The sequence below is a fragment of the Peromyscus maniculatus genome, chromosome 4 (genome assembly GCF_049852395.1).
Source record: "Peromyscus maniculatus bairdii isolate BWxNUB_F1_BW_parent chromosome 4, HU_Pman_BW_mat_3.1, whole genome shotgun sequence".
Classification (NCBI taxonomy): Eukaryota; Metazoa; Chordata; class Mammalia; order Rodentia; family Cricetidae; genus Peromyscus; species Peromyscus maniculatus.
The window spans coordinates 102,891,078-102,916,272 of NC_134855.1; the positions used below are offsets into that span (position 1 = coordinate 102,891,078).

At 41.1% G+C, this 25,195-nt stretch overlaps 2 protein-coding genes across 6 annotated transcripts in view; both read left to right on the forward strand.

Annotated features, from left to right (window-relative positions):
- Window positions 1-668: 668 nt before the first annotated feature.
- Window positions 669-10,597, forward strand: Ctxn2 (cortexin 2). 3 transcript variants are annotated; one of them, XM_006993929.4, is made up of 2 exons: window positions 669-1,290; window positions 10,140-10,596. In XM_006993929.4, exon 2 carries the CDS (start codon window positions 10,197-10,199, stop codon window positions 10,440-10,442), a length of 246 nt encoding a protein of 81 aa, XP_006993991.1. In that variant the 5' UTR covers window positions 669-1,290; window positions 10,140-10,196; the 3' UTR covers window positions 10,443-10,596. The 3 variants fall into 3 exon arrangements, with proteins under 3 accessions (XP_006993991.1, XP_015842909.1, XP_015842911.1); XM_015987423.3 differs by lacking the exon at window positions 669-1,290 and adding an exon at window positions 1,352-1,638 and having other exon boundaries at window positions 10,140-10,597; XM_015987425.3 differs by lacking the exon at window positions 669-1,290 and adding an exon at window positions 1,670-1,875 and having other exon boundaries at window positions 10,140-10,597.
- Window positions 10,598-17,656: 7,059 nt separating this feature from the next.
- Slc12a1 (solute carrier family 12 member 1) overlaps window positions 17,657-25,195 on the forward strand; it is an 83,656-nt gene continuing 76,117 nt past the window's right edge. For all 3 annotated transcript variants that reach the window (XM_076570542.1, XM_006993926.4, XM_006993927.4), the window contains exon 1: window positions 17,657-18,207. In XM_076570542.1, coding sequence (XP_076426657.1) covers window positions 17,800-18,207 — 408 coding nt within the window. In that variant the 5' untranslated portion in view covers window positions 17,657-17,799. The remainder of the gene's footprint in view (window positions 18,208-25,195) is intronic.

A 25,195-nucleotide genomic window follows, 5' to 3' on the forward strand; every position in this document is an offset into this window, starting at 1 on the left:
TGAATGGGGGTGATGTAGATTTCATTTGTGGCTGGGCACTCCGCTGACACTTATTCTCTGTGCAAATTTTTTGTAAGATCATTAGATTTCCTAAGTAACGATACTTAAGGTAGCCATAAAATTTGTCTTCATTATTAAATCTGGTCACACTCACACTAGGTGGTCTCAGCTAAATAACAACAACAGAAATAATAATGTCCAAACTCTTTATCTACATTCTCCACAAATATTAACAATTTGATAGTTCATAAGAGGAGCAATTAAGCTTTTAGGGAATCTACAGGTGCTTGCCAAGGGCAGGTTCTGGGAATAGAGTCAAAATATGGTCACAGTCAAGAAATACTAAAACTGAATGTGGAGAAACCTCGAGGATGGATGAGACCAGAAGTGTCTGTTGCTTTGATGTGTTCTGCTTTGCTTCCATGGCTGTCTGTTTGCTGTGTGTATATTCAACGCTCTAGAAAGCCAGCACCGCTCTTCCTAATGCTTTTGTCACAGCTAGTGAGGCGTCTTCTTGCAGGAGCAAGGTTCGCCTCAGCGTTTCAGCACTGCGGACAGCTCCAGGCGTCTGCGGGAAGGGGTGGGGTGGGGCTTATGAGGAAAGGGGCGTGGGTAGTGGAAAGGAACACTAAACGAGTAAGTGACGCATCAGTTTTCAGTTAAACCAGTACACCTTTCACTCCGTTTTTCCCCTTTGTCTGATCAAAGGAGATATAAAAACGTAGCGCCTTCTAACAACTCGAGCCTGCTGTTTTCACGCACAGCGAAATGCCTTCGGCACAGCTGGGGACAATCGCAGAGGCAAGGATTTTCGCAATGAATTAATTAAACCCTCACTACCCTAGGAAGCACAAATAGTGACGAAGCCTGATCGCTAAGCTTCAGGGTGCGATGTGAGTGAAAATGAGCCCTTGCCTCTGCTCTTTCTAATGGACCTGAAGAACAGACCCTGTTGCTGCTGTTAGAATCCCTTCCCCATCTCACGTTCCACCTCCTTTGCTCTCACATCCACCTGCGCGCAAATATTTACACATTGCCACATCAGAGAAATGCACACACATTTTCCTGCAAACACTCGCGCGCACGTCCTTCCGCGGCTGCCTGTGTCCTGTCTCTCACCCAGACACAGACATCTATACACGTAGGCCAGAAAAAGCGCAACCCACGGTCCTGTGACTCCACGCAGGTCCTCAGAACACGCCGTTTACATTGAACCGATCCGCGAGCACAGACAAACCTACCAACAAGTCTACTGGCTGGAATTCATCTCCATGGCAACAAACATGGAAGGTGAGCCCATCCATCCCTGCTGCCTGCGAAGTAACTTTCTCCCCCTTCCTCAGCAATCACCAACAGGGTTCCAGCGCTAGTCCCGGGGAGAAGGTGTCCTTATTCTCTTGGATTTCAGAAGCAAGAGAGCTGGGTGGGGGGCAGGGAGAGTCTGTAGGTTTTGGTGTGCTCAAATTCTGAAAAGAAAAGAATGCCTCTGCAGCTGCTGATGCTGTCAAAAAAGAAAAAGAAAGAAAGAAAATGTGTTGTGTGTATACAGATTGCTGATGCTTCTCCCATGATGTCTTGTAGGAAGTTTCCATGCTTCCTGCAGCTTAATATGTAGAAGACAACTGGAACCAACACAAGGTAGAATAATAACGCTGGTCTAGGCTTCTTTGGTGAGACATGTTGAGAATTTCCAGATCGAGCTTACCAGTGCTTTGGAAGGAATGGGTGTCTGAGGAGCCACCCAAATATTCTCTTAAAGAAAATCTCTCAAGGTTGACGTCTCCGGGGCTCTGGGGGTAGATTCCTGAAGATCCTGAGGTTCTGGAACTCTAGGAAACCAAAATGCATGTACTTCAGCATAATGAAGACATCTGGGTTTGTAATTTAAGGATTTCCTTTGATTCCAACACATCCATTCCTAAATGATAGCTCTGTGCAGATATGGCCTCAATAATGCTTCCTGCTGTTCCTTCTTTGACTAGAATTTAACAACCTTTGCATTTGATATAGAGTCTGTTGTTTATTATAGAAGGGCTCATTATTTTTTAAGCTTGAGTTTGCATGTCTCATTTCATGAAATTACAAGTATCCTCTCACTAGAGACTTTTGTCTGGTGACTAGTCGTAAAATACTCTTTACCTGGAATATTACTATTGCACTCCAATTGCAACTATTTCAGATTTGGTGTTTGTGATGTTATTACTAGATAAATAAGCAGGAGGGTAATAAAACCTGTTGATTAAAATAAAGACATAGGAGGTTCGTGTGTTGTTTTAGGAGATGCATACTTTTGGCTTCTGCAATTGCATGTTATTGTGTGCAAATTTAATAACTGTTTTTGAAAAAGCAAACTTGATAGCTCCTAATCAGTAAACAGTTCACAGAAGAAAAAAAGCATTGCCTACCATATTCACTCATGGACGTGAAAGGCTACATGCAGAAGGAGCTGTAAAAATGCCCTCCTTGGTGGGTTGCCGGCAGTGACATGATTTAAATAACTGAGCACAGGGGGGTTGTGGTCGCCATCATCGATTATTTGTTGTTAGCCACAAAGCAACTCCACGACATTGGGCCTTTTGATATCTACAGGTCCTGCCATGGCCCAATGCTATGACTCATCAGGACTTACAGAGCAAGCATGACGTTTGCCATGAAGGAAAAGAGACACTTTGAATCTGGTTGCTCACTACCAAAGTATCTAATCATTCATCCCAGTGCCTGGAGTTCCAAGCAGCGTTTTATCAGTAGCAGAAGTAGTATAAAAATACGCTTTAATACTTCAGTCTTTGTGTGGAGAGACTCTGCTATTTAAGCCAAGCAGTGTTGAGGATGTTGTCCATTTTTGTGGTATATCACATTTAAAGTAAATTTACCTGGATTCAGCTTTACATTCAACTCTTTTTTAAATTCACTTATTCTTTTCACAACTACTTTTTTCATATGGGCTTTTTTTTTTTATCAATTCATAGTTTTGTTCCTTTGTAATCTATTTTTCTCATATTTCATTCATTTTTTATTTCTCAGCGAACCTATTTCTCAGGTATTAAAATATTATTTTCCTCCTGAGGTAAGCTTTACAAGATCTGTTCTATAGAAACTAATGAACCTTTGCTTCCCTATTTCTCCCAGTGATGGTAAATGAAAAATTTGTCTTTACTCCCTATGTGAAAGTGTTTTTGAGACCTTATTCATCATGAAGTAGTCAGTGTTGTAACTGAAGACTTCTGTTTATGATGTTGTCATTAGTAATATTTTATATAATGTACTCCACATCAATAGAAAGGCACAAAGCTCAGAAAACTTAATGATATATTCTCAAAAATTTAAGACTTAGTTGTTATTGAAATGAGACAAGGTATCCATTTTATATGTCAAATAATATAGAAAAGTTTGGGGAAATATTTGAAAAAGCTAGGCCTCAAATACCAGTGTTTTTGAGTGCTCAGTACATCATGTCTTGGATATGAAGACTAATATGCTCCTGTTTTTGTGTTTATCTACCTATTTATACAGAGCTGGCATCAATAATCAGGCTTCTCTTGGACCTTTGTCCGTCTCCTTTCCAACTATTCTCCTATATGGCACTTGGTTTAAAGATGAACATTAAAATCTAAGTTTTTCCTTTTAAGGTATTAACAAAATCATCCTTTCTCAACTCAATTTTTGTTTAAAACTGTAAGCTACAGTTCTTTAGATATTACATGGGTTGACTTAGATTTACTTTGAAAAAAATCAAATATCTGGTTAAGTCCTTCTTATTGAGAATGATTCAAATTTGAATACATTATCCTTCTGAGCCTTTAACTTTTATGGAAGTAAAACTTGTTTTGTCAAATTGTATTACCATCCAATTCTGTCTGGTCTTTAGCCATAATATCAAAATTTCCTTCAATTTATTAACATTCTAGAAATTTCTATAATGGTGAAATAATTCTGCTCTCAGTCCTTGCTTGCCCATGCTTAGTTTCCATTCCCACAGAATTAGACAGTTTTTTAATGTTCCATCTGGAAATCTTGGCTTTCTTAGTTTTTTTTTAATTCCTACTATGGATTTATTCATGATCCTGAGTCCTTCTTATAAGTCCACTGGGAGATCTTATTTTCCCTCTGCAAGAGGAGCATGTATTGTGGTTTATTGATAGTGGGTTTTTTTTCCTATATTCAAGTCCTATCTGGTAATAGCAAACAGCATCTTGCTGAACTTATAACAAAATTGTCCTGGATCAGTCTAGAACAAGTCTACACTAGAAAACACTATAGATGTCTAGATGTATCTATTGTCTTCTTCAGTATTGCCTTTCAATATGTCTCCATCTCTTAAGTTGAAAGTTGTAAATACTTCTATGTACTGTGATCTCTCTATTCTGCATTTATTCATCTATATCAGTTTTACTTGATAATCATAACTAAAGTATTCTCCCCACTAGGAACTGTGTGTTGCACAAAATTATCTGGATTGACTCCTTACATGAGAATAGCAAGTTGGCAATGCCCAAATCTACATTTACTTTGTAAATCTAAACTGTTTCTTATTTTCTCCCTTCTGCTTAGTGAAAAATGTTGGTTTTGCATTTGTTCAAGCTTAATAGAGTGGAGCTATCATTGATGGGTCTCTTTTCACGGCTCATTGCATTCCATCAGGTGTCAAATCCTAACTTTATAAGTGGCTTTCAAACTTACACTCTCTTACTTATACTTATTCATACAGACCTTCATTGATGCTTACATGGACCATTGTTTTCCATTTCTTCTAAATATGTAGAAGATAATTAAATTTACCAATATGGCTGCTGAGGAGATAAAATATGTGTAACGTACTGCATAGGAGAAAGGCGGTAAATGTTGAGCATAGTTTGATTTCTTTTTCATTACTCATGTAGAAGACTGAATTGTTTTCTTCTTGGAACATGGCTCCTCTCCCTTGCTAGTTGGAAGCTAGAGAGGTCATATCAACTACCATGTGACAACAGCACAATAAATATTTTGAATACAAGGATGACAACTATCAATTAAATCATTTGTGTTTGACTGGGACATAATAATGGTATTTCCATTCTGGAGTCTTTGTTCCTATTCAGGTTAAGATTGCCTCTGCCTTTCAAGCAACCACTTCGTGTCTTCAACTTAAATGAATTATTGATGAATTTCAATTTTAATATTTATTTCATGAAAATTATCAAGCAACATCTCCCCCATTTTCAGTTAACATATTTCTCTCCTTCATTCTCAAACACAAGACTTCTGTAAATGTTTCTGTTAGAAACATCAGGTTCCATCTCAGAATTTAAGTCATTAGATTCTTTTGAATCTCAACTCTGAGAACTACATATAATTTCAGCCAAGTTTTATGCTGAATTTAATAGTCATCACTTAAATGTCTTCAACCTAGTCACTGTTCTGAAGCATGTAAGAGTGTGTAGGTAAGGCTAGACCTTTGTGATACTACACTGAAGACTGTCTTCATGATTATAAAAACCCTGTATTTGTTAGGATAGCTCAGTAACTGAATCTACATAAAGCACTATAAGCCAGGCATATCTCACATCTCCCTCACAAAGAGTACAAGGGAAGGTCCATGAATTGCCAAAGTCACTAAACCATGCTGTCCTGTTTCCCTAGTTCATCATGTTAACAGCAAACAAGCAAAAGAGGATGAATTTAGCTGTTGATATCTGAAGTTTCCCTCAAAGGCCTGTCTGTGAAGTCCTGGCACCTAGTTATAGCTGCAGAGCAGTTGGGAGACAGTGAAACCTGTAGGAGGAGGTCCATCTTGTCCAAAGAAGTCCTGTCACTGCAGAGATGATGTTGAAAGTGACAGTGAGACCCTGATCCCTCCTCCCTCCAGCCACAAGTGAGCAGCCCTCCTGTGCCACACTCTAGAACCAAAATCAGGCTCACATGACCACGGCTCAAACTGCCAGAGCAGAGATCCAGAATGAGCCTTTTCTCTTTGAAACTGACAATTTGACGTTTGCCTACAATGGAAAACTGAGCAGTACAGCCTTGCTTCTCACCCACGTGACCGTCAGAGCCTTCAGTGCCAACCGTTACCTATTAAATGTCTATTAGTCACACATTACTAACGTATAATTTCCTCTTCCGCCTTTTGAAAGGTAGAATGTTTGCCTGTACTCATAACTCTGGAAGCTTTCTCATGGTTAGTCATTTCTGAAAGCATATCTCCAAGCTATAAAAACCAGAGTAGGTTAAGGAGTCATGTCTTCATCATTTATGACTTTAAAATAATTATGTCTGCCTCTTCCACATAGGCATGCTGCTCAGTATGGCACATTGTTACCAAGTTCATCAAGGAAAGTGCTGGCTTATGTCAGTCTCTACTTTTTTTTTTTTCAATGAAAAAGTTAAGAAAATATTCTATGTTGTCTTAAACTCATTCAACCCTTTAGACTTTCCTGACACTGCCCTGAAAGTTTTGGGTCACTTTTCAACATGTGTTCAAATAGCACAGCATTTCTTCTCATATTTGTTCTAGTAATTGAGAGAGAGAGTGCTACAAATTAGGTTTGTTGCCATGGTAACCTTTTTCATTTAGTAAGCCATTCTTTATCCACACACCATTCACATCCCTACTCCACTCAGAAGATTTTGAAGTATCTCATTAATATCCTTCCTGGCTAAGGCTAACAGCCAAGGATTGGGTGAAGAAGGAGTACTACACCAGAAATTTTAAGCTAAAAAATCACAGTAATCAAATATAAAATTGGCATCTGTACTTTCTGGTACAGATTAATGTCTACAGAAGATGATTATGATATAGTTTCCTGAGAAAACAAAGGGAAATTCACAGTTAGTAGGAAAAATCCACATTCTCCATCTCTGGACATGAAAAATCATGTCTTTCTGAGAAGGCTGCACTACATCAGTTTAACCAGACAGAGCAGGAACACTGGGAGAGCTGTTGAATCCCGGTGCTTATCTTCAAGGCTAGTTTTTGAAACCAAATGGAAGGTCTCTTGTTCATGTCAACTACTAATAAATGAAATTTCAAGCTCTCTGGATATTGAAAAAAATAGATTAAAAAAAAACTTCATTCTTCAAAGATTGTATCTGCCAACATATTTAATTTATTCCAGTTCAAATACTTATTGAATAGAGATGATATGCCAGCTTAGAAAGTGGTTATTTTTTCATCAATTCATTAACTCGCTGTCTAGAAATCTAAGAACAGAGTGTTATATGGCATATGTTAGACAAATTGTATAGGAAAGGGGGCTTTTGTACCTCTAGCTGGGAAGGGGTTTTATCTTCATTTAGTAGAACTATGTGAGCTGCATACTTGATTACTGCTTCTGGAAAATGTCTTTTTGTTGGTTTGCTTGTTTAGTTGATTGGTAGGTTTTTACTACTAAGAATAACAAAGTCTTGTAGGTTAATCCAAGGGCAATTAGGTTGTCTTTGTCTGTGACCAGCTATGACACAGTGCATATGTTTACTCTATGATGTCTTTAAAATATGTAACTACAGCAGCTGAGCATGGTGGCCCATGCCTTTAATCTTAACACTTGGGAGGCAGAGGCAGGCAGATCTCTGTGAGTTCAAGGCCAGCCTGGGCTACAGAACAAGTTCCAGGATGGGCTCCAAAGCTACACAGAGAAACCCTGTCTCAAAAAACAAAACAAAAAAAGTGAGGCGGTAGTGGTGCACACCTTTAATCCCAGCACTCGGTAGGCAAAGGCAGGCAGATCTCTGTGAGTTCAAGGCCAGCCTGGGCTACAGAGTGAGTTCCAAGAAAGGTGCAAAGCTACACAGAGAAACCCTGTCTCGAAAAAAAAAAAAAAAGTAAATATGCAACCACATTTAGCTAAATTTATGACATTAATCTGCTTGGGCCATTTCTACATGATGGTAAAATGAACAAATCATTCAAACTGCTCAGGTGATTTTAAAATTTCTGAGCAAATTGTTGCAGTAATCAGACTTGGTGGAGGCAGAGTTCAGTGGTCTAAATGCCCTTGGGCTCCTAACCTGGAGACGGATGGAGGATGAAGCAGGTGTAGACAGAGCTGAGTTGGGATATGTCCCCAAGACAACCTCAGCTGACACCATGTGGAACTCCAGAGCTAGGCTACTTCTTTAGCATTTCCCCCTTGGAGTCAAGACAGTCAGAGTCACATCACTCCCTCCCTCACTGAATAGCATCCTTTCCAGGAGGAAACATACCCTTGGTAGGGCAGTTCTCTGTAGCTGTGGCAACCCGTAAAAGGAGATAATAACACCTGCTGGGAATGCTGCCAGTGGCCAGGCAGTCAGGTCCTGCACTGTGGGCACACCATAGTGTCTGCTCGTAAACCAATGTTATCGGCCCCTCTGTTTTTAGAGGTTTACTTTTAGTATCTTAAATTACATTCACACGTGTGGGTACATGTACATGGGTGCTGCCACCCTCAGCGGCAAAGGCATGGGGTGTCTTGGAGCTGGAGTTACCCATGTTTATGTGTTGCTGCTTGACATGGAAGCTGAGAACTGAACTTTGGCACTCTGCAAGAGTAGGACCCCTTCTTAACTGCTGAGTATTGTTGGCTCCTCTTACCTAGACACGCCTGAAAATGTTAAATGTAGCTTACAAGGACCATGAACTTGACAAAATTCAAAAAATTCAGAAGCCGAAAGTATTGTTTAATCCTGCATCCTATGCCTCCTCCAGGATAAATAACAAAAGAACTCAGCCTTTGGCAAGATAACTCTGAGTTACTTAAGTAAGCCTAAAAAGATAACTCTTTAAAAAGGCAAAGCACACTTTTTATTTGCTAGAACACTTAAGAACAACTTGTAGAAAGGTACTCCACAAAGGGATTTAAAAATGTTTTTCCCTTTTACTGAACAAAAATTCAACCAACCAACATGCCAGAAGTAGGGAGTATTTCTGTCACTGGTAGTTTGAAGACAGGGCTCTTTTTGTAACATAAACCTTCATAAAAACTGATTATCACTATGTTTTTAAGTTTGAAAGTTATAAGCCTTATTACTCTCTCCATGCATTCCCACCTATCCCTTGTTCTATCTCAGTGGGTTCTTTTTTTATTTTATTTTATGTGTATGAGTATTTTTCACACTTATATGTCTGCGCACCATGTGTATGCCTGGAGGCCAGAAAAGGGAGTCAGATGGCCTGAAACTGGAGTTATAGACATTTGTGAGCCAATATGTGTGTGCTGGGAATCGAACCTCCATTCTCTACAAGAACAAGTGCTCTTAACTATTGAGCCATCTTTCTGGCTCCTTCAGCTGCTTTCTGAAAATGGATAAGGAGCTCCATTTTAGTTACAACTTTCTTAACATTTTAGCTGTAGTTTTAGAATATCAATCGTAGATAGGGGTACAGGAATGAGAATCTGGCTAGGAAGACTAGGGAGTTGTCTTAAAGTTAGCTGGATTACAGAGAACACACAACTTTAACTTGATTTTATGTTTGTTTAGGGCAGTGATTCTCAACCTTCCTAATGCTGCAACTCTTTAATACAGTTCCTCATGTTGTGGTGACCCCCAAGCATAAAATTTTTTTCATTGCTACTTCATAACTATAAATTTGCTACTGTTATGAATCATAATGCAAATATCTGATATTTCCAGTGGTCTTGGGTGACTCCTGTGAAAGGGCTTTCCTATAATGGGGGGCACATGTAATGGAGAAGATGCTCTAAGCATGCAGCTATGAAAACAAGAGTTGAAACAAAGAGTACGTCATAGCTGTTTAAAGAATAGACACAATGGCCCTGGAAAGAGAGACCTTAAAGCTGGGACTTTGAACAACAAGGACAGCTTATAGACTTTTTATTTATGCTATGATATTCACATGCAAAAATGCAGTGAAAATTCAGATCAAAGAAGCAGGGACAACTACCTCCCAACAAATCAAAGGCATTGAGAGTTAATCGTGCAACTATCATTTTCATGCTTGGCTTTCTATGGCACTGTGCAGGCATGGATTTCTGTGTCCATAAACCATTCTGCACTACTACAGTGGAATAAACATCTCCAGTGCCAATTTCATTCTGATCTGTATCTGATGTCTTCAGATATGCTTGATGAGTTAAGAGGCCTTGAAAATATCTGCTTTTATAATTTCTTGCCCAATGCCACACAAGAATGAAACTAAACTGGGTCCATTCTGTACCTAGGCGGAGAACTGACTCCTGCAGGAACTCCCAAGAGCCACCACGATGCACCAGTGAACGATGAGTAGCACCTACTGCAGCAATTCTTCAGCTAAGATGAGTGTCAACGAAGTCTCTGCATTCTCCCTGACGCTGGAGCAAAAGACTGGCTTTGCCTTTGTGGGCATCCTGTGCATTTTCCTGGGGCTCCTTATCATCAGATGCTTCAAGATTCTCTTAGACCCATATAGCAGCATGCCCTCTTCTACGTGGGAAGACGAAGTCGAAGAGTTTGATAAAGGGACCTTTGAATATGCGCTTGCCTGATGGTGGTTCCAGCTTCAAGCCTTTTCCAGTTGCCATTGGGACACATGTGAGACACATTTGTAATTAGCCTGACTGTGCTGCTGCAGAGAGGATCATTTCATTCACAAAATTCAATAAACATCTGTGATTGATTTATCCACCATCCTGTGTAAAATCTCATGTTTTTCTGGTCTCCCTCAGTGGAGGTTTCTATGCATAGAGCAGAAGTGTGACCTCTGCCACCTTATTCCCTCCTCTGATACCTGCCCTTGCTGTCTGCTCCTTTCTGTATACTGATGAGTTAGCTGGGGGCTTCCACAAAGCAAGACTCTTCTTGTCCCATACCAGGACCACAACATAGCTTTAGTGAATCCTGTATTGTGTGGCATTATTCTTAGGGAGACATAAGCACATGTCTATTCACCCCAGATAGAGAACCATTGATAGACTGGGTTACCTACAGGAATATGGGTGAAAGATTACTTACATGAACAGAAATGACTCAACAACAGCTTTATCACCAAAGGTCCACCTCAACATGGGTGAGCTTGGGGGCACAGTCTGCACACAGCTCCACAGGTTGGAGAGTGCCTCTTGTGGTGGTATTGTGTTCCCCAAAATATTGTGCACCCTAATAAACTTATCTGGGGTCAGAGACAGAACAGCTACTAGGTACAAAGGCTAGGAAATGGTGGCACTCACACCTTTAATCCTAGCACTCCAGAGGTAGAAATCCCTCTGGATCTCTGTGAGTTCAAGGCCACATTGGAAACGGCCAGGCATGGTGACACATGCCTTTAATCCCAGAAAATGAGCCTTTAATCCCAGGGAGTGATAGTAGAAAGCAGAAAGGTATATAAGGTGTGAGGACCAGAAACTAGAAGCATTTGGCTGGTTAAGCTTTTAGTTGGTTAAGCTTCAGGCTTTCGAGCAGCAGTTCAGCTGAGAGCCATTGGGATGAGGACACAGAAGCATCCAGTCTGAGGAAACAAGACCAGCTGAGAATTTGGCCAGGTGAGGTTAGCTGTGGTTTGTTCTGTCTCTCTGATCTTCCAGAATTCACCCCAATACCTGGTCCGGGTTTGATCTTATTAATAAGAACTTTGTAAGATTCCTGCAACAGCCTCTGGAAGGCAGCTCACATGGTCTGAGCCTCTTCCAGGAAGATCAGCTTGTCTGAGAGTGCCTCTCGGTAGTCCTCATTGCTTCTGTATGGTTGGGGAAGGAGAGAATTAGGGTATCTGGTCAGTTTCAGAGACTTTCTGAAGCCTTTGGGTTGTTTATTCCCTAAATTTAGCAAGCTTCCCTGAAGGATGGAATGTTTTCCCTCTCCTTAGAACATTCCATGTCTTAAGGAATTTCCCTCCAAGATGGAGCCTTATCTCAGAAGAAATTGCTCCACAACACTTAGGCTCAAAGGTCGTTGGACCACCAAAAGAAAGAATAGTATTTCTTAAACAGGGATCATAGGTCAGAAAGTTCACAGTGGAACACATTCAGAAAACTAACACCCAGACCTGCCAACTCTGCAGAAATGTGAAGGTTCTCAGAATTCCCAGCATTCCTCTAGGGCTTGAAGACTCTCCTGTGGTAAAATGCTGTAGTCTAGAGTGCCGGCCAGTCCTGCCTCACATGGACACTGACTGCATCACCCTCCTTCATGGCTAGCACTAGAGAGTTCCAGCATCACCCAGTAGGAGGGACGATTGTACTGAGGCAAGAAGTCCCAACAGCCAGTGCTGCCACCACCGGAGCCATACCACCCCGAGCCAGTGGTCTAATCTCTGTGGACTTCGGGGGAGAGATAACCAGAGGGCTTGAATGGCCATTTTAACTCTAGCAGCCTAAATATGCCACGCATGTCCCTGAAAAACCAGAGAGCCAAAGTGAAGTTTGAAGAGTTGCACATTTTCCAGATCAGGAGTCAGGATTCTGATGTTGGCTCACCTAGCAACTAGCTTCATCTCGCTTCATAACCTACAAAGTGACCTCAGGGCAGACAGTCTTCCACATCTGTGAAACTAGGATGAGAAGCCTATCCTGTGTCTCTCAAGGATGCTCGCAAGAGGATGGAGATATAAGAAATATTAAAGCACTTAGAAAAATATAGAACACATAAAAAAAAAAAAACATGCTCTCCATCTGTCTCCAGACCACTCCAACCCAGCACTGGGTTACACATGCCTCTGCCACACCTGAGTTTACATGGGTGCTGGAAATCTGAACTCAGGTACCTTTGCTTGCAAGGCGGGCACCTTTCCCACTGAGCCAGCACCCTGGCCTCTACGACGTTTTACCAAGGCAGCTGCTCAGGTCTGTGGCATTCCAAAACAGCAGGCACAGAGAGATTCTTGATAGAAACTTTTGTTGCTGTTTGTTTGTTCTAGTGGATTTATAAAACATTTGTGTTGGCTGTGGTTCTTCTGTGTTAACCCTGCACATCAAAGAGGCTCATGGTGCCCCAGGTGGTACAAGAACACCTCACATCCAATTGGTAATCTGGCCCAAGAATAACTCAGTAAATTGAGCTCATCTTTGTGACATGGGCTTCCATAGTGCTCCATAAGATTCTTGTCCAACTTGCAGACAAAAGGTTCCATTTGCCCCAGAGACAACATTCACCAAGACTTTTCATTTTACAAGATCAGATTTTTATTTCAAAACAAGACAAGAAAGGAAGGAAGGAGGAAAAAAGAAGGAAGGATGGAAGGATGGAAGGAAGGAAGGAAGGAAGGAAGGAAGGAAGGAAGGAAGGAAGGAAGGAAGGAAGGAAGGAAGGAAGGAAGAACACATTCATAAAGAATGTACCACCATTTCAGGGCATCAACTCCCAGCACACTACCATCCCCAGTCTCACTAAGAAGAGAACACACTGACAGTGTTTGACCTGTGGCTTTTATTTTTATTTTATTTGTGCATCTTAGTCCTTTGTGAAGATGGGGGTAGAAGAATGGTCATCACCATCTGTATCTTCAGAGCAAGAAGTGATAACTATAAAAGGCTGGTTAGAGTTGGAATACAATATGGAAACTTCAAGAAATGTTAGTATGTGTCTACAAATAGATGACTGATATCATACCCAGATCAGCTCCTATTACCACATCCAAGAACATGTTAGGGAGAACAGAAAGAAAGGTAGCACCTGTACTCCAGACAGTGTGTTCTGGTCCCTGAGCCGCCTGCCTCAAAGGCTTAAATTAAGCTCGCCATCCAAGGTTGACTTTATGGATGGTGTCACTTCATCCATAACCCCTAAACATCTGTCAGCCTCTCTAGAAGGTCTCAATCCCCTTACTAAAGGACAAAGGCCATCGTTTCCCAGTTAGAGATAACAGCCTCAAATGAAAATGTCTGCTTGATGGAAGACTGAGACTGAAACTAATTCATACACACTGAAGTCAGACAAGCACACAACAAGAAAAAGAGGCTGGCTTCTGAGGCACTCAGTCTCTGCTAAAGGAAGAAGATTGAAGAACGAATAAGGTAGTTCCAAAGGCAAGTGGGGGCTGTCAATCATCCTGGTAGAGAGAATGGAACTTGTTTGGGGTCGTCATCTTAGCAGTCTACTGACTTATTAAGTCAGTAGCCCAGCAGCAGCAGCAACAGCAGCAGCAGCAGCAGCAGCAGCAGCACCACCACCACCACCACCACCACCACCACCACCACCACCACCACCACCCCGCCCAGCTGGATCTGACATCTGACAACTTCCCATGCTGAATGTCCTTCTTCTACATGAGGGGTTCCACCCCTCACTGAGTAAACAATTCTACTCTATTAAAGTCATCTTTATGAGAAAATTAGGGCTGAGAAGATGGCTCAGGGGGTAAAGACACGTGCTGCCAGGCCTGGCACTTGAGTTCGAAGCCTGGGACAGACATAGAGGAAAAATAGACCCGACTTGCTGATGCTGTCCTCTGATCTCTAGGTACACCACATGGCATGTGCACTCACCCACCTACACAGAAATAAATAATTGTAAAAACAGAAAAGGAGAGAGGAGATTGAGTTACAGCTATCTCTTTGTAGTTCTGCCTCTGAAAGAACTTTCTGATAATACTTCCAATAGACATTAGCCTGACTAAGTACCATGGCATTCACCTGGCTAAGAGCATTGAAGGGGCTTTCCTTTGGCATCGGCATGTCCCTTGTACAATCCTGTGGCTGGTTATCAACTTACCTTTTCCTTCATCTTAATAGGAAGGATTCCTATTTCTGTCTTTAATGGCTGGTCTCAGAATCATGGGTGTAAGTAAAAAAAAAAAATCACAAACTGATAATAAATATTAATAAAGTAGTACAAGCAAGGATTATAGACAAACCAGTACTGTTAAAACATAAACATGCATTAGCTCATTTAATCCTCACAATAACTCAGCAAGCTACATGCCATTATTGTCATCATCCATGTTTGCATATGAGAACATGAAAGCACACACAGTGAACGAGTCTCCTGAATTCGGAAGTGACAGAACCAGAATTAAAATCGAGCATTCCTCACTCACAGCTCACACTTACCCACTACATCACACCATAGCAGAGCCACCCAGGCAACTGGAAATCACTTGGATAGAATCTTATTAGACACAAAGAGGACTCATTCAGTCATCCTGATTGAAAACCAGTGACAGAACCTGCATGGAGAAATTGCATGTGTTGTCTTAATCACCAACTCACAGATGGGAGCAGAAACTTCTTTTGAGGCAACTAAAATACTAGATGTGATTAAAAACTGATCCTCCATGGGAGACAGAAAAGCCACGTAGTAGCACCACTGGGAAGTGTACCCAGCCACTGGCAAGTGTACCCAGCCCTTGGGAAGTGTACCCAGCCCCTGGAAAGTGTACCCCAGCCCCTGGGAAGTGTACCCAGACCCTGGAAAGTGTACCCCAGCCCCTGGGAAGTGTACCCAGACCCTGGAAAGTGTACCCCAGCCCCTGGGAAGTGTACCCAGACCCTGGAAAGTGTACCCCAGCCCCTGGGAAGTGTACCCAGCCCCTGGGAAGTGTATCCTAGCCCCTGGGAAGTGTATCCAGCCCCTGGAAAGTGTATACAACCCATGGGAAGTGTACCTAGCCCCTGAGAAGTATATCCAGACCCTGGGAAATGTACTCAGCCCCTGGGAAGTGTACCCAGACCCTGGGAAATGTACCCAGCCCCTGGGAAGTGTACCCAACCACTGGGAAGTGTATCCAGTTTGACTTGAGCAGCTTAAAGCAGTTATCTCACTAGGCAGAAATCTTTTCAATAACTCACTGATGCTATTCTCAATCTGCTCGCTTCCTATGCAGAGAAGAGGCAAAGTTAGTAAGCTAAAATTATTTCAGGTAACATTTCCTAGTCACAAAATATTGGGACCATCTCTTGAGGTTAGTATTTTGGTTCCTATGCTGAGCAATATAAGGTCACTGGGTCTTATCAAAAAATAAGATGATGAACTAGGCCTGGGGGCAAAGGCCTACTTCCAGCTACTTGGGAGGCTGAAGCAGGAGGATGGCAAGTTCAAGACCACTCTGAGTACAGAGTAAACTCAGGACCAACCTAGACAATTAGTAAGATTCTGTCTCAAAATAAAACATTTAGGAATGGGGTGGGAGAGCTCAATGGTAGAGTACTTAGCATGTGTGAGGTCCTGGGTTCAATTCTTATTGCAAGAAAAAGAGGTAGAGACAAAGACAGACACAGACAGGGACAGAGAAAGAAAGCCAGACTGTGGGACTAAATTTATCTAGTCCCAAACCACTGAAGCAATATTTTTGAAGGATTTGCTCTTGAGCAATCTGTGAATTAAAGAAACTTTATTTTGTTTACTGTCTAAAAGGATTAATGATTTACTACTGGTTACTAGTTGATGTGGTACTTACGGTTCCCCAGGGCTAATGACTGGCAGGGCTTCTCCCACTAGTCCAGGCCAATGACTGAAAAGTCATCTCTTTCAAGAAGTTTTTAACCAATGAGAAGGAGCCGAAGGTTGTGGGCTGAAAGCTAAGGCTCCATATATGCCCGTGCCGTGCTAAAGTGGGTCACACTCCTCAGAAGAAGGCTGCTGGAGAGTGAGGTAAGTGTCTGGGCTGGGCAAAATCCTGACTTCATACCATGTCAAAAAGCAGACCCTGAGGACTGGACTGAAGACGTCAGGGACTGTGAGGTGTTAAATGTTCTAAAAAGCTGAGAGATGCAGACTTCACTGGTAATTTCACCAGGGAAGGTTATTTAAGAGTTTAAGTTATGTGTGTTTGGGTTTTGTGGTTTGTTTTGTTTTGTTTTTTTTTTTTTTTTTTAATTCGAGGAAATGCCTTAAATCACTGCCCAAGAGTTGAGTTTTTGTTTATATTGTTCTCATTTTTTTCTAACTTTCTTTGAAAAAAATCAAAATTTAAGGTACCTACCAAGAAATATCACTCCAAAGACAGTATTTAAGACTGGCACACTGCTGTAGAATTGGGAAAATTACTGGGTCTATTGAACTCACAAAATATTTCTTTAAAAGGATCAAGTAGAATATAGGTCTTTACTGAGGGCTATAATTTATTTTCATATCCCAAACACTCATTTTTTAAGGTTTACATAATACCATTTGTGAAAAAAGCACAAATATGTGAGGAAATGAAATGTTTCAAAGGCTACTAAGAATTCTAAAATTTCATCCTCTTGACAGACTTCTTTTTTCTTTTAATTTGCACATTCTAAAATGTAACTTTTTACTTGTTACACATATGAAAGTTTTTCTGAGACAAATTTATCATTGATGATGAGTGGGTTTTTGTAACTAGCAAAATACACTTTTCAAGGTTTTCAGGTTTCCTGGTTTATGTATCAGACAGTGTATAATGCTATCAACATTAAATACTTTGCAACCCCGGCATTTAGATGGCCCACGGACTCCCCTACTGTCCCAGTACTAACATGCTTTCTAAAAGTCCCAGTGCCTTCTGAGCAGACAAGACAAATAGTCACATGCTAGTGACTTCATTGGAATTTCTGTTTGCAGAGACCAGTCCCTGGTTATTTGTTAGGATTTCGTTGCTCAGGTAGCAAGGATTCCCAGACAGGTAATTCTTAGTGAAACAAATTTAAAATGGTACATCTTATGAGAGATAAATATACCTTAAACCGCAGCCCTTCTTAAATATGTTTGTATGTATCGCCTGGAACAAATTTAATTTTCTCTCTTAATAACAGCTTTGAAGATCATTCTGAAGGTTAAATGGGAGAGAATACACCAACGTTACAGCAGAGATCTAATTATTGAGTCATCTAGAACCAAAGCCAAGTGCTGTGTATTGTAACCACATTATTGTCTGTTTTGAAGCAGTAATATAGAGATTTTTAAAAAATAAATAAACATAAAAGTTAGTTCCAAAGTAGATTCTAGAAGATGTCAGTGAACACTCCTTCCAACTCAGTGCCCAGCAGCACTAGTCGTTTTCAAGTGCATGTTATAAACGAGGGCCATGGCAGCGGTGCAGCCATGAGTGATGGCGCAGACCCCCCACACTACGAAGAGACCTCTTTCGGAGACGAAGCCCAAAACAGACTGAGAATCAGCTTCAGGCCTGGGAATCAGGAGTGCTATGACAATTTCCTCCAAAATGGAGACTCGGCTAGAACAGACACCACATTTCATGCCTACGACTCCCACACAAACACGTACTACCTACAAACCTTTGGCCACAACACCATGGACGCTGTCCCCAAGATTGAGTACTACCGCAACACGGGCAGCGTGAGCGGGCCCAAGGTCAACCGGCCCAGCCTGCTGGAGATCCACGAGCAGCTGGCCAAGGTAAGCCTGAAGGGCCTGGTGAGTGTCCTTCCGCGTGCCGTTCGCTCGGGGTAACAACACTGCACATGCAGGGGTCACATGAAGAGGGCTGGTCCATGCCATCCATCTTCCTTCCACAGCTGTCTCCTGTTCCCAAGAAACAGAAAATGGACAGGGGTTTCACAAATCTTTACTGACTTGGGAGAGAAGTGCAGACTGAGCTTGGAAAATAAGGCAAAGAGTCCTCTGGTGTTTGCAGTAGGGTGGCTCAAGTCCCACGCGGCTGAACACGCCACACTGAATCCTAAGCTGCTTCCACCTCAGAGTCACCTTTGTGCTAACAACTCCACTCCAGTCTTAAACAAACCGTTGTGCTTTCGTAGTTCATACTGTGGGAGCCAGCCTGCGGTGCAGCCGTGGTGTGGCCTCGAGACACAGCTACCCTGGTAGCTGAGGCTGAGTGATGACTACTTTTTGTATTCTTTAAATAAAGAACAGAAGTGCATAAGACTCAGCGTTGTGTTCATCCTCTTCATACCTTTGCCTGAGCCTCCTGCCTCTACTAATTTAAGCTCAGAAGCACAGTGGCCAGATCTCCTAAAGAATGCACAAGGGTTTCAAAGTCTCTGAAAGACTCTAATGTTGTACTCATCATTTAGAAGCTTAGATTTCTTCTGTGGCTCCCTCTAAGATTTGTTGATCGACTATCCCCCTGCCTTTCTGTCAGCGCGTAATGAACATCACTGGTTGGTTGGTTTGTTTCTTTGCATGGAGCTGTGCCTATGTGCCTCCTTGTATGTGCTTGAACATGTGGATGCAGGTCTATATGGAAGTCTGAGGGTGATGCTGGGCATGTTCCTCGATGTCTCCACCTTATGTTTTGAGCTCTGGCTTGAACCCAGAGCTTGATGATTCAGGTTGTCCAGTTAGCTTCCCCTGGAGATCCCCTCTCTCAAGCTCCTCAGTGCTGAAATTACAGGTGGGAGAGCATACCAGCCTATTTATGTGAGTGTGGAGATTCAAGCTCAGGCCCTCACACTCACCAGCAAGTGCCTTAACCACTGAGCCATCTCCCCACCCGTGAATATCACTTTTTGGAACATGGTTACACACTCTAGGAAGAGAATTGGATATTACATATTCAAATATTGTTTATTTACTCATGCCCAAGCTTTCAGGAAAACAAAGAATGTACAGTTTATTTCATAATCATTCATTTATTAATTTTGGTTCTTAAAAGTTAAACAAGCTGGGCAGGGTAGCTCAGACCTGTAACTTCAACATTCTGGAAGCTGAGGCCAGCCTGGTCTACAGAGTGAGTTCCTGGACAGCCAAGGCTACACAGAAAAACTTGGTCTTGAGAAAGAGAGAGAGACAGAGACAGAGAGACAGAGACAGAGAGAGACAGAGACAAAGAGACAGAGAGACAGAGATATAGAGAGACAGAGACAGAGAGAACAAGAGAACAAAGAAAGAAAGAAAGAAAGAAAGAAAGAAAGGAAGGAAGGAAGGAAGGAAGGAAGGAAGAAAGAAAGAAAGAAAGAAAGAAAGAAAGAAAGAAAGAAAGAAAGAAAGAAAGAAAGAAAGAAAGAAAGAAAGGAAGGAAGAAAGAAAGAAAGAAAAAGTTACAGTCTCCCATCATCCCCAACCTCCCACTCAGGATGGGTTCTCTTAGGAATGAATCTGGAAAGGGCAATGGCTCTTCCTTTAGTTTCTTCTCACCTTCTTCCCGGAGGAAAAAATCTCCAAAATTTACTCTCTGAGCTGCATAGGACCCAACTCAATACTAGGACTTCCAGAGGAAGACCCCATGCTCCCACTCTGCCCTCTTATACCCTCACCCCACAAACTTCCTCCTCTGTCCTCTGTGCTGTATCTGTGGCAATCTGCTAACTTTAGGCTTTATCTGAGATACCTGGTATTTTAATTAAAAAAAGAGCATCATGGCTATTCAGACACAGTATCAGCTTCTACGGAGATTTTTTTTTAAGGATGGTAATTTGAAACCCTAGACAAGCAGCTTGTCAGTTTCCTTCTCTGAATGAGGTGGGGAGGAAAGAGGAAAGGCAGGGCACAGGCAAGGGGAAGGAAAGGCAACAGTAGACCTGCAGAAGGCAGGGGGATTCCAAGCTGTGGGAGGAGCAGGAAGAGAAGTTCAACATTACAAGGAGTTTCCCGTTGTCTGAAGAAGTAAAAAAAACCAAAAGTGTCCAGAAAAAGACATGAAATTCTACCCTACCAAATCCTGTACATTACACATAACTTGTAAAGCTGCCCCCTTCGTTATTAAAACTTAAACATTCATCCATCCCCACAATTTACAACAAATAAAAATCCTTAATCCCTATTAAGAAGAAGCTGGAAGCAGGGCCTGGTGGGTAATTCAGGCCAGCAATCCCAGCTATATATACCTGGACAGGATTTCCAAGTCAGAAACTACATGACAAGGGTTCTCCGAATAGGTAAAATGGGGGCAGAGAATTAAGAGTTCGGGGCTTGCTTGGTTACAGAATGAGATCAAAATCAGCTAGGACAACCTTGTAAGACACCGTCTAAGAATTAAAGCTTGAATTTCAAACAAGATGAAGCAAACCAATGATAAGGCTTAGTAACAGTGCAGTCTCCAGCACCATTAAGGAGAAGGGCTGCAGCTGAGTAGGAGGAATGTGGCTCTTAGGACCAATATTCTAAAGAGAAAGGTAGCTTCTGGGTACGTTCTAAAGCCCTGGCTTATGAAGATCTTTAAGTAAGGAAATAAAAACAGAAGCACGATTTTTTTTTGTTGTTTTGTTTTTGTTTTTGTTTTTTTCAGTATGCCTTCTCAATGGCCACACAGCTGAAATGCTGGAGCTGCCTTTGACACAGCACTCTGGAAGCTGTTTGGTGTGGTCTATCATTTTTTGAACAGATGGAATAAGACCGAGGCTTTTACATTGTTTTGTGCTCTGCTCTCTTCACCACACAGTTGACCTTGAAGATCTCTCCATATCAAAGAACGCACAGTGATCACTTGGCTTCTGAGGAAGATTTATCTTGCATTTTACTTCATAAAAAGCGTTCTGTTTTCAGTTCCCCTTAGATGGCATGTGATTGAAGCTGCATTCATTTTTTAGTATTGGAAGTCTTCCTTTCTCCTTAAATGCACTTTATTTTCTCTTCACCTAATCTGCAATACACGAGTAGAAATCTTGGTGAATGGATGATCATTCTATAAAGTTAAAAATGCAATTTTGAACGGTTAAGGACCATCTCTTATGGAAACAGAATGTAAACAAGCAAATTAATTCAAATCGTGAAAGAAAGAACAGCTACAGTAATCACAGAACTTTTCGTCTTTGAGACATTGGCAGCATCTGGATGTCTGTGAATCCCTAGGCAGAGCTTAGCAACCTTGAGGTTCCCACAAACCAGCACTCATGTCATCTTTAATATTTGGATTAGACATTGAACTTGCTACTCTTCTGGCATACAAAGGATGCATTTATCAAAGAGTGAAACCAAGATTGGCGTTACCACATAAAAGGTTATTTTGCATTTAACTACATCCAGGTAATATTTAAAGAAAAAAATCTTGGATGTATTCTCATTTTCACTTCCTAAGAAAGCAAAAATAGCTTACTGCAGGACATGCCCTGGATTAATCTCATGACAAAATTAGATTCCACACGTAGTTTATAAGGTTGAGAGCCTTTCTGCTCCTTTATATTACAGTGAGGCAAGAAAATGGCATCAGTTCTTGTAAATTTACTATTAAACATTAGTCACAAAAGGAAATATATACTCAAGGTCATTGGCCCCCAGCCCTTGACATAAATATACTCAAAATTTCAGAATACTAGCAAGTTCCATTTATGTATGAAAAGAGAGTTGTCGGCCCTACATTGGCTCTGCTTTTGAAAAAGTAAGAAAGTTATCTGGGCCAGGCAACGGTGGCACACACCTTTTATCCCAGCAAAAAAAATAGAAAAAAGAAAAAAAATTATTGCTGTACTAACTTCCATGTACAGTGGTTGCTCCACTCTGCATGTAGAATGTTCTTTTTGTATCGTGTTCTAAAGTCCGAGTGATGGAGTAAAGAACCATGAAATTATGATCAGGAATGCATCCATCAGGGGAAAAAATCATTTAATGGAAAATTTTAAATATACAATTTATTATTTTATTCTCCTTTATTGTGGTTTGGTGTGTTTGGTTTGTTGTTGTTGTTGTTATTTGTAGTTATTACCGCTCTCATTCTCTAAATCTCAGGGTCCCAGTCACCATTGGAGTTCATCAGAGAGCACAGCAATCTCCTAGGTTTTTCTCATCAGGTTTTACCAGAAAGCGTAGGTTTTATTCCCAAAACCACATCTTAAAAAGCAAGTGACTAAGGCTTTCTCACCCAATCCCCAGCATTGGGAATAGTGATTAACTAGAATACAGGTAATTGTAAAGGTGACTTCTCCAACTAAGTTGAAGAAATGAATTCTCTAACCAGACAATCCCTCTGACAATCATATTAGCACACCCATAACTTCCATGCTTTTGAAGAGTGTAACTTTCAATCACGGGAAGTAAAAGCTGTGACTGAGAGGTGGCCCCAGCTGGGAAGCACCTGCAGCATTACTTGGTGTGGATGCCTAGGGCTGTGTCCCACTGGCAAGAGAGAGTGGTAGAAACAGGGGACTGCCTCTCCAGGAGCTCTGGGACCAGTCAGCCTGGCATCCACACCAGCAAACAACCAAGGAACCCTGTTTCAATCAAGATGGAAGGCAAGGACCAACACCCACGGTCCTATCCTCATCTTCACACACATACCTTAACACATTCATGTCTGCACACAAACACATACAGATATGCACATATGTGTACATATGCACACATATGCACACACATCATACACAGCCCAAATGCGTACATCGTATTATACTCATTCAAACATGTCAGAAACACGTACACATTATACGCAACACATACAAATGAAAGTAAAAGCTACAGGTGACTGTTAGCTGCTTTATGTGTCTAGAATTCATTAAAAGAAAAACACTTTTTACTTGCTATGTGAAAAGTACCTAATGCAGAAATTTACTATACTGCATAGGCCTGTGTTGAGCTGGCTCATACATAATCCATGACTACTGAGCACTGGAAATGAGGCTAGTCTAAGCCAAGATGTGTTGTCAATGTAAAATAAACATTGGATTTTAACAACTTAATATGAAAAATACTTATATAAAGCCTGTCTGATACTTACACTGACTATAGGTTTGAATGGTGATATTTTGTACAAGCTCGAAAGAGTAAAGCATAGTTGAAAATTCCTTATAATTCCAGCCCCTTCTACAAAGTAAGGGACCACGACTGCTAGCACACATTTATATTACAAATACCTGTAATACAGTTTCCTATAAGAATTTTAAAATGTGATCATGTATATCTAAACCTAAGCTATTTCATCTGATGATTTTTCTCTTTCGTAGTAGCTACTAGGAGCTGAGAGCAAATCTCAATAGCAAACCATGTGCTCAGCAGGAACTAGACCAGTGATTCTTAACCTGTGGGTCGAGACCTTTGGGGTTGAATGACCTTTTCACAGGGGTCACCTAAAAACATTGGAAAACACAGATATTTACATTACAATTCATAACAGTAGCAAGATTACAGTTATGAAGTAGCAACAAAAATAATTTTTTGGTTGGGAGTCTCCACAACATGAGGAACTGTATTAAAGGGGCGCAGCATTAGGAAGGCTGAGGACCACTGCTCTGGACCCCAGGTTCAATCCTTAGCATGAACAATAAGTTCAAAACAAATCAAAAGTAGTTATTAGAAATTTCTTAGTTACATGATTGACCTGTGTTCAAAGCTCACATAGACGATCCATTTCTGCCCAGCCAGATCAGCCTCAATATCTTTGGACTTTGTTTACCTTTATTTTACATTGGCCTGAGTATGTAAAGTCAGCTTTCAATTACCTGTGCAAGTAGGGACTGAGGATGCTTAAGATTAAGATACTCTCAGTCTGGAGAGGTGGCTCAGAGGTTAAGAGCACTGGCTGCTCCTCTAGAGGTCCTGAGTTCAATTCCCAGCAACAACATTCTTACAACCATCTATAATGAGATCTGGCGCCCTCTTCTGGTGTGTGGGCATACATGCAGCAGAACAATATATACATAATGAATGAATGAATGAATAAATAAATAGCTAAATAAATAAATAGATAGGTAGATAAATAAATAAATAAATAAATAAATAAATCTTTTTAAAAAGATTAAGATACTCTCTGAGCAATTCAAAACTAAATTGTAACTGTAATTTTCAGCATCCTTTGTCACTCAATTTCTCCTCATTACTGTCATAGAATAATAGTAAGAGGCCCTGGCTATAGGCTGAGAATGATGGAATGATGGCCTCGCATGCGGAGCGTCCTGGATTCAGCCCTCCACACAACAAAAAGGGGAAGGGAAAAAAAAAAAAAAGAACGTGGCTTGAAATTCATCCTCTTCCTCTCCCTTTTTAAATGGACCCTGCATAAAGGGGGCAATGAAAAGTGGGTAAGAAACAAAGACTAAATAAAATACCTGAAACTATTCAGGTATGTGCAGAAGAAAAATTAGAGACTGAGAGCTATTCTTAATTTGAAATAAATGTATTTTCTCCACATTGTATTCAAGGGCTATCATACAAATAAATAAATAAAGATCTTTTTTAAAAAAGTTTTTGAAAACTTTCCACAGAGATAAAATTGTATACTAATTTTTTAAAAAATTATTTATGCATAGTTATTTTTGTTTCTACTGAGTAAATCTTACTGGTTGTCAGTCATGAGACCTCTTATTTTCCTCACAATGCAAGCACATTCTAAAATTTCCCAAGCAAGGAGATATGAATCCATAGGAAATTTGGTTTTTCTCTTGGAGCTCGGAGAACCCCACAGAAGACAGGGAGGAAGGACTGTAGGAGCCAGTGGGGCTGAGGTACCAGGAGAACAAGTCCCACAGAATCAACTAACCAGGCTTCATAGGGGCTC